General features: G+C 48.5%; 1 protein-coding gene across 1 annotated transcript in view; it reads right to left on the reverse strand.

Annotated features, from left to right (window-relative positions):
- The window catches only part of EMILIN2 (elastin microfibril interfacer 2), a 42,541-nt gene that overhangs the window by 14,281 nt on the left and 18,655 nt on the right, over nt 1–9,605 (reverse strand). Inside the window, exons 4-5 of the mRNA XM_005868750.2 lie at nt 7,583–7,758; nt 2,595–4,514 (exon numbers count right to left, since the gene is read on the reverse strand). Of these exons, the coding sequence (XP_005868812.1) occupies nt 2,595–4,514; nt 7,583–7,758 (2,096 nt within the window). The remainder of the gene's footprint in view (nt 1–2,594; nt 4,515–7,582; nt 7,759–9,605) is intronic.

Consider the following 9,605-nt stretch of genomic DNA (forward strand, 5'->3'; position numbering starts at 1 on the left):
AGGGATGCTTCTGAAGAAAAGAATGAGACCTGTGAGGAGGGCAGTGGACTGAGAGGGAACTGTCTGCATCCGGGACCAGCAATCTGGCCACTGGCCACTGCATACACTACATTATGCATTCTCACCCCTGGTCCTTGGCTCCCAGTGGGAGATATATGAGGACTGATTCATATTCCCTGCCTCCTGACAAATACAAGCCACATCACCCTTTAAAAGCTAACTTGCTTTGACCAACAGAATGTGCAGAAGTGACCCCATACCAGCTCTGGGCCCAGCCTGGAAGAGGCCCAGCAGCTTCCGCCTTCCCTTATGGCCGGTTGCCATGTAATAAATCTGACTATCTTGAGACCATCTTACTGTGATGAAGCCCAAGTTAGCCACATGGACAGAGAGAGGACGGCCAATGGAGGAATCCTACGGCATTGACATGTGACTGAAGTCTTTCTGGACCTTCCAACACAGGCAGGCCAATGCCAGCTGATTGCAGCCTAGTGAATAGCTCAAGTCGACACCAAGTGGAGCAGAAGAACCGCCAAGCCAAGCCCTGCCTGAGTTCCTAACTTGCAGAATAATGGAGAACAACACATCTTTGTTATAGGTTGTTACATGGTAATAAGTGATTCATTCGCACCAACTCTTCACCAGGTATGCCCTTCATCCTCCTTCTTTTCTGATTCCTACGCATCTCTCAATTAGCCCCAGTAACACTTCCTTCCAGAAGTTTCTCTCATCACTCTACCTCACTCCTCAGCCTCTGAAGTCTCAATCTTGGACACTCAGCTCAGGTGCTCTCTCCTCTGAGAAGAAGTTCCTAACTTTCAGAATAATGGAGAACAACACATCTTTGTTGTAGGTTGTTACATGGTAATAAGTAAGTGATTCATTCGCACCAACTCTTCACCAGGTATGCCCTTCATCCTCCTTTTCTGATTCCTACGCATCCCTCAATTAGCCCCAGTAACACTTCCTTCCAGGAGTTTCTCTCATTACTCTACCTCACTCCTCAGCCTCTGAAGTCTCAACCTTGGACACTCAGCTCAGGTGCTCTCTCCTCTGAGAAGCCTCCTCAACTTCCTCAGCAGCCGTGGGTGCTATTCCCCAAGCCCAGTGCACCCATGAACACGGCATTCCCATAACCAACCCTGTCTGCTTGCTTCCCCTCAAACTGTCACTGTCACATACATAGTCATCCACATACTCCACACACATAGCTCATTACCGACCACACAATAAGGGTTCAATAAGATCCTATGAACTAAAAAATAACCCCTACACCACCCACTGGACCTGACATACGGTCTCATTCAGGTCTCTGCAGACCTGTGTGTCTTCACCACTATGACCGACAATGCCTTGTAGGTGAAGATTGTGATACTCATCTGTATCCCTCACAGAGCCTTGCACATAGTAGGAGCGCAATACATGTTCTGTTGACATTTTACTAGTCAATGTAACTTACACTGTGATCCTAATGCACCCCTGGATCTCTGATACTCAGGTCACATATATCCCAGCCCTGGAGGCTACACGAGGGCGGATGAAGCTCTGCTTGGTTATTTGGGCTCTTTGAAATGCCCGAAAGTCCATGCATTCCACATTCACAACACTGAGTTCATCGCAAAAGGATAATCTTTTGGAAGCCACACCTCCAACTCCTATTTCAACAGACAAACGTGAAAGAGTCCACACAGCGTCCCACACTGCCTGGGAGTTGCAAATCAACTGGAAATATCTGGTTCAATAGGTTACTATAAAGCACTGTCCAGACAGCACTGTCACCACAAGGGACAATCATTCTGTGAACACACACAGTCTTGTGACCGTTACTCAACATTCCAGAGATACAGGAGCTTCGTGGGCCTGGGGAGGAGGCGGAGGGTTATAAATAGTGGGGTGTGGTGGGCCCAACACCGGGGCAGAGGCCAGCTTCCTGCTCCTGGTTGACAGGGGTAACTTCTTATCTACAAACCCCTTATCTCTGACTACCTTGGTCCTTCCCCAGGCCTCCTGAGGACCTGGCCCCGGCTCTCCCCAGGCAGGCCATGCTCCAGCCGCCCCCTCCTCGAGTTTTATGTCTCAGCTGGGACCTGATCATAAAATCTTATAGGCTCACATCAGGCCATGAAATTTCAACGCAACGCATAAGGGCCTTTCTCACCCGGAGCTGAGCAAGGTAGAGAAGGTGATAAAGGCCCAAAGACGAGGAGAGAAAAAAAAGAAAACGGGGAGGACAGGTCAGGAAGTGGTGGTGGGGGGAGTCCTTCTGTCCAGCTGGCTCAATAAGTCGACGTTCAACTCTGGGAGACACAAAGGAAATGTGAGCTGGGCCAGAAGACAACAGTTCTTGGATGCAGCCCACACAGGTGCTTGAATGCTACAGTGATGTCAAATTCCTTTAAAAGTTCCTAAATACGTGTTCTGAATGTTGGTATTTATGTCATTGCTACCCAGCACCAAGTGATTCACAAACCGGCACCAATCTATGAAGCACACTTCGAGTAGCGCTGATGAAATTAATTCCACAAACTGTCTAAAATCTAACACAATGCATGTTGCAAGCACACACAAGAACGATATTGTAAAGGTCAACTTACCTGCTGGTGGCTGGAACTTGATCAGATCTTGCAAGTCAGTAGAAATTTGGAACACGTGGCTGTAGAACTGCTGCACCGAATTCTTCAGGCCAGAAATGTCTCTGGAGTGTGATCGGAGGGTCCCATTCATCTGCCTGACACAACTCCACAGGCCGCTGACATGCTTGTTGAGCCCGTCCTTGATCCTCTGAAGACTTCCTGAGATGGAGTCCAGTTTGCTGCAAGTTTTCTCCATCTGAGACACCCTGTGCTCAACCACCGAGACCTCCCTCTGGACCCCGTGCGTATTGTCCTTACAAGTGTCTAGCTCAGCGAGCACGTGGCTCTGCAGCCTCTGCCATCTCTCCTCCAGCTGGCTGCAGCAAGGAGCCTCGGTGTCCTGGGGAGACGGGAGGGGCTCCACCGTCCTTTCTCGCTCGCCCCCCTTAGGAAACCCATCCACTCCAGCGTTTTTACCTTCCCTACACTTGCTCAGCTCATTCTGGAGATGATTCATATCATCTTCTGTGTGGTTTAGTTGAGAATACAGAAAAGTAAAATCCTGTTGAAGTTTCTGGATGCTACGTTCAGTTTCTTGAAATTTCCTATGCATCGTGTCATTCAGAGACTTCAAAAGACTCGAACTATCACCCACTGTGCGGTCTTCTCCATTTGGCAAAGTATCTTCTATCCCATGAAGCTCTCCCTGCAGGCAAATATCCTCAACAACTTGAACTTTCTTCCTCAAGTGGTTTAATTCCACCATGACCTGGTCATGCCCAGCCCCTGACCCACCTGGGCGGGCTGATGCTGGGGGAGTGGGTTCTGCATCAGTGTTGTTGGTCATCTCTAGGAGCAGGCTCCCCAGACGCTCTTCCAGAGACTGTATTTTCTGGTCAAGAAGTTGCTTCAGGTCATCTACCTCTCCATTAATGGTCCCCCGGAGCGTTTCTTCAATGTAAAAGCAATGTTCTTCCGCATTCTTCTCTGTCACATTGATCCTTGCATCTAATTCGTTCCATCTTGCATCAAAGTCCACATCTGGCTCTGGAACTTGGAGCCGGTCAAACTCATTGTCCAGTCGCCCATTTAGCATTCTGGTGGCTTCAGCAACTCTTTCAATTTTCTGGTCTAGCACCTTGATCTGTTGCCCAAAGTCACCAGTCTTTTCACCATCACAGCAATTTGACCGGCCTGAAGGATCTTGCAGCCGGGCTCGAAGGTCATTTATTTCTTTTTTCAGGTTTGTTTCCTTCTCTCCTATAAGCTCAATCACTCCCAGATAGCTGCTCCCATAGTCATCACACTGCTGTTGAACACCAATCAGCTTGTACTCACAGGAGTTCTTCAGATCGGCCAGCTTTCTGTCCATTCCCTCCATGAGCTCCTCTCTCAGGGCTTCAATCTTACTATCGACATAGGCTTGGTAGAGTTCATTGGTCGTCATGGTCACCGTAGGGCCCTGGGCAGCCTCCTGGAGCTGTTTAAGCTGCCCTTCATAACCCTTCACTTTCCCGTCCAGCTCTTCCAGCTTGTCACTCTTGGTCTTCAGAGCATCCTTGACTTCAGCCAATTCGGATTTGATGTCCTTCATGCCAGATTCCGTTTTGTTGAGGTCACCAGGAAGCTGGACCGTTTCAGTGTCTCTACCAACAGCACTGTCAGGCACTGGCTGGGGGTGCAGGTTATTGAGCCATGATGCCAGCATTTTGCTGGCATCGTCCTGAATGGTATGTTTGATGTTTTCATTCACTCCAGCGATGGAAGACTGGAGATCAAGAACTGTCCTTGTGAGCCGGAGAACCTTCTCCTCAAGCACCTGGATTTTCTTATCCTGAAGTTCTTGGGGACCCAGTTTTGGATCTGCTGCCCGACTTGGTTCCGATGCACGAGTTGGTGACAAAGTCTTCTTGGGCTCTGAGACTTGGCTTGGTTCATTGTCTGTTACAAAGAAAGAGTTGGATATGACTGAACTTTTACCTAGTTTCTGCAAAGACAATAACCAGGGTACTTACAGAATACACTTAAGCCTTCACTCCCACATCCACTCTCACCACAGGTAATTAGAATGGAAAAGACTATGGGCTTTCAAACAGATCTCCACTTTCAGTCTGCCTCTGCAGTTTACTGTCTGCCCTCGAACATGTGAATTAACTTCTGTGAACTCTGATCCCCTCATCCATGGAGCCGAGGTACCATCTTCCCTCCTAGGGTGTTAAGAGAATATGTACATGGCACATGATACTCAATGGTCTCTTTCACCCTGAAGGGAAATATCCTTTATCTACTTTATCATACAAAAATATCATCCCCCACACTAGTGAACTGCAGCCACACCCCAGTGGCTGACTGCCTACTGTAAGACCATAAGAAGCCACTTTATCGAGATCCACCCATTAGCTGTTGGGTGGTATATTATTCAAGCAGCAAGTTACTGTCCGTGTAACTCCTAAATGTTCTTTTACTTTTATTAGCATCCCTATGCTAAGAGAGTCTCAGAGACATTGTTTAGCGCTGTTGTGCAGTTGGGGAAACTAACAGCAAAAGAGAGACAAAGCAACTGATTCTCTTGGCATCTCCTAGCAAGGGAGCCATTTGGCCATATTTAGGAAGGCTCACTAAGTCAAAGAATACAAACTTTGAATTTTTAATAATCCTACCTTGAGAAATATATCCCCAAGGAAATAGTCCAAGAGAAAGAAAAAAATATCATAAAGATGATTGTGATGAGTCATAAAGTAAAAATAAACTGATAGGTATAGAGAAAGATAAACTAAAAGGAGATGATCAAAACCGGAGGCACTGGAAATTAGAAGAAAATTGAACAATGCTTTCAAATCTAAAGGAAAATTATTTCCAACCTGGAATTCTGAAACTAGAATAAACATATTTTTAGACTATAAAATATCAGAAAGTTTCTCTCTCGTGCAATCTTCTCATGAGACTGCCAGAAGATGTGCTCTACCAAAGCGAGGGAGTGGACTGAGAAGGAGCAAGCGGGTCCAGGGAACAGAATCGACAGGAGAGGCCAGTTCAGGTCGCAGGCAGCAGCTGGGAACAGAGAGGGTGGCAGCCCAGGTCAGGCAGCGAGGGCTCAAGGTGAGATTTCCTAAGGAATACTCGTATGTAACTGATGTACTGGATGTAATGAGAGGCCTTTTAGACAACCAGAGGAGGGTCTGGGTTGAAATAGGGGTAAAAACATAAAAAACCAAGCAACGAAAAATATAAGATCATTATTCACTTTACAGAAATCAAAAAGCTGTATACGCCTGGCCAGTGTGCTTAGTGGTTGAGTGTCGACCTACGAACCAGGAGGTCATGGTTCGATTCCCAGTCAGGGCACATGCCCCCAGTCGGGGGCAGCCAATCAATGATTCTCTCTCATCATTGATGTTTCCATCTCTCTCTCCCTCTCCCTTCCTCTCTGAAATTAACAAATAAAAAATATATTTTTTATAAAGCTGTGTAGGAAAAGCAACAGATTCATAGCACACGACAGCTGTAAACATTCTCTACATAGTTACTACAAAGTAAACAGTAAACACTGAATACATAAAAACGTGGTATAACTATATGGAAAAGATGGAGGTATATAGGAGCAGTGTGTTGGCCAGTAGATGAAAGGGAGTCAAATCCTCACCTTCCCTGTGAGAAGTCAATAGCTAGAAAGTAAATTACAAATGGGCACTGGTAGCGTTTAAAGTAAGTATCCCTGGGGAGGGAAAGTGCTTTCCTAATAGTCCTTATAAAGCTCTTCGACTCATTAAACTGCATGTATGTTTAAAGGTTGCTAAAATGAAAACTGAACCTAAACAAAACAAAAATAAACTATTATGGTCCAAGACCATGTGTGCCCATCATAGTACCTTCATGAGTTAGTGTAACGACTTGTCTCATGTTTGCCTTCCATGAGGCCAGGGACTGTGTTTGCCATGGTCTTCCCATTTCCCAGGTTACCTAGTGTAGCTACAGAGGCTCAAAAAATATTTGTAGGGAGAATGGATTTTTCTTTCACAACAATGTATATGCCGACTCGGGAAAGAGAGTAATGTTTTATAACAAAATATTAACAGTAGTTTTATATTTTGATGATGAGAATATTTGTACTTAAATATTTTCCTATGTTTGCCCTGCTGGTGTGGCTCAGTTGGTTGGTGTGTTGCCCCATACACCGAAAGGTTATGGGTTCGAGTCCCAGTCAGGACACAGATGAGAGGCAACAGATTGATGTTTCTCTCTCTCCCCCTTCCTCTCTCTAAACATATCTTTGAGTGAGTATTAAAAGAAAAGAAAAGGTGTACTTTGGTGAAATGATCCTTTCTTTCTTAGCAATTCATTGAGTTTCTGCTACTTCACTTCAAAAAGTTAATTCAGAAACAAATTTAAGAATAACCTCACTGTCTGCTTGTAATGGGGGACTTAGCTTTGCAAATATCTCACCCCAAACAGAATGAGGATGATTCTATATACCTATTTAAAAGAACTTTTTTAACTCCTTTAAATTCGGGTTTATGGGAGCTTATAGATGAAAGTAAACACACACGAAGCGTCATTGCTTTTGAATCTCTTCTCATCCCTGCCTCAGGCCATACAAGTCTGAAACTCCCAGCATCTCCTACACTGACTTCTAAGGCCTTGGCTTTCACGGTAAGGTGGCCCTAACAAAGCCATTTACTTGCAATAAGTTTGTCTTCCAATGGCTACTGCTTCTGCAAATAAATGTATGTGCTACCTGTGTCGGCTGCAGGCATAGATTTGCGTTCTTTGAAGACCTCAGAAAGCTCAACAGCGTAGCTCAGCATGGTGCTGTCTGAAGGAGCGCTGGGAATGCCAGTGGTGCCCTGCCCAGCAGAGCACAGGCCAGAAGTTCATGTCGGCTGCAGGCATAGATTTGCATTCTTTGAAGACCTCAGAAAGCTCAACAGCATAGCTCAGCGTGGTGCTGCCTGAAGGAGCGCTGGGAATGCAGTGGTGCCCTGCCCAGCAGAGCACAGGCCAGAAGTTACCTGTGGGTTTCTTCAAGCTGCTCCGAGGCCGGGCGGGCGTGGGACGCAGGGCCTTCCCGGGGTCTCTGGGGCCTTCTTGGCAGTCTGCCCCTCGGAAGCCAGGGCAGCACCTCCATTCCAACTGTGTCACCATCTTGTACCTGGTGACGTATCTGGGTCTGAAGTTCACGCGATACCTGCGGAGGAAGAGGTGGCATCTCTTTACTGGCTCCTGTCACAAACCCCCTGGCGCTTCCAGAGTGGACTCGAGGGACGAGGACCCAGGTCACTCAGGGCCCTGCCTGCTTCCTGCCAGTCTCCTCCATCCAGCAGTGACCTCCTGGGGCTCAGCCCACATCCTATTGGCCTCCTCCCTCTACTTCTTAGGTTCCACCCACCCCCAGCCTAGCACCCCTCCCGCTAACAGCTGGGGAAACAGACAACTTAGCAAAACCTGGCCCCACCATTCCCATTGGGCGTGGCCAGTTTTCACAAACAGGGCTTTTGTTTCACCAACAGACTTTGTTCCAGAGTTTGCTGTTTTGTGGACAATTTTTCAGGTGTCACTCGGTCATTGTTTTAAAGATGCATCCCCCTGCCTGGCCGGCATGATTCAGTGATTCAGTGTTGACCTATGAACCAGGAGGTCACGGTTCAATTCCTGGTCAGGGCACATGCCCGGGTTGCAGTCTCGGTCCCCAGAGTGGGGCGTGAAGGAGGCAGCTGATCAATGATTCTCTCATCATTGATGTTTCTCTCTCTCTCTCCCTCCCTCCCTCCCTTCCTCTCTGAAATCAATAAAAATGTATTTTTTTTAAAAAAAAAGAAACATCCTGGCCCCCTTTCTCCCATAGAACCCAGGCATGACCACAGCCCTCTCTCCCTGGCACTAGCAAGATGGCAGGCCTCGAGCTACTCAGGAACTTGTGTTCAGATTTTTTTTTAATGCCTTGACTCCTATAGCTAATGGGAGAAACAGGAAGCAGGATTGGAACCATTCAAAAGTCCCCATAGAAAGTGCGCGTCCCCCGATGCACCCGATGCACGTGCGCATCACACAGACCCTGTGACGAGCTGTGAGGTCTCCACACCCGGCCGGGGCCGAGACCCGACGTGGCCCAGGGGACGGCTCCGGGGCTGCAGCTCCCCAGGGCCCGGCGCACAGCTCAGATGCGAGCGGCTCCTCCGTTTACCCAGCCGCTACCTCTGGCTCGGAACCATGGCTCTTGAACCTCGTCCCGTTCTCTTCACGTTGAGCACCAGCACTCGCAGCTGGTCATGTTTTAGGGCCAATTCCCAGAAAGAAAGAGTCTTTGTATCACTTCCCCAGGGTTGCTGCGTGCTGCTCGGGGTGGGGCTCAGGTCGACCAGCTGCCCGGTGGCCTGCGGCCCTCTGCCAGCCAAGCGACCCTGCCTCGGGCAGCAGCCTTGCAGCAGGTGTTGCTCAGGGTTATGCTCCTGAGAGACTTATAACTCCTGCATGCAATGGGCTCAGCATCTTCCTGGAGGGTCAAGACCGTGTCGCCCAGAACCTGGAATGTACGGTTCTCCACCACCAGCCAGGCCGGGCGGAACCCCAGGGGGCACTGCCCAGCACCTTCCATGGTCCCTGTTCCACCTGGTGATTTGGGGCCCGAGAATCACTGTGAACACCTGTGAGCAGTTGCTGACGCCTGCGTCTCACCTCAGGGTGCTGACCGAATTGGTCTGTGGTGGGGCCTGGTGTGGGGACGTGGAGAAGGTGTGGTGGGAGCCCTTTTCAAGGAAAACTGAAGAGAAAGCCCAGTAAACAGAAAAGAAGGGCTGCTCAAGGAGGGAGGGGTAAGGGGTTGGGGGAGCAAGAACTCCTTCCTGGCTCTTCATTCTCTCCCATCCCCACCCTACCCCCCAGCAAGTCCCCACAATTCAGATTTTCCTCTTTTCACAATGAGAAACAGAGGCTCAGAGAGGCTGTGACTTGCCCAAGTTCCAACGGTCAGGAAGGGCAGGGCTGGGATTGAAACCCGTGTTCTCCTCTGCCCCCTCCACCCACCCCCCGCCTCCC

The sequence above is a fragment of the Myotis brandtii genome, unplaced genomic scaffold (assembly GCF_000412655.1).
Source record: "Myotis brandtii unplaced genomic scaffold, ASM41265v1 scaffold276, whole genome shotgun sequence".
Taxonomy (NCBI): Eukaryota; Metazoa; Chordata; class Mammalia; order Chiroptera; family Vespertilionidae; genus Myotis; species Myotis brandtii.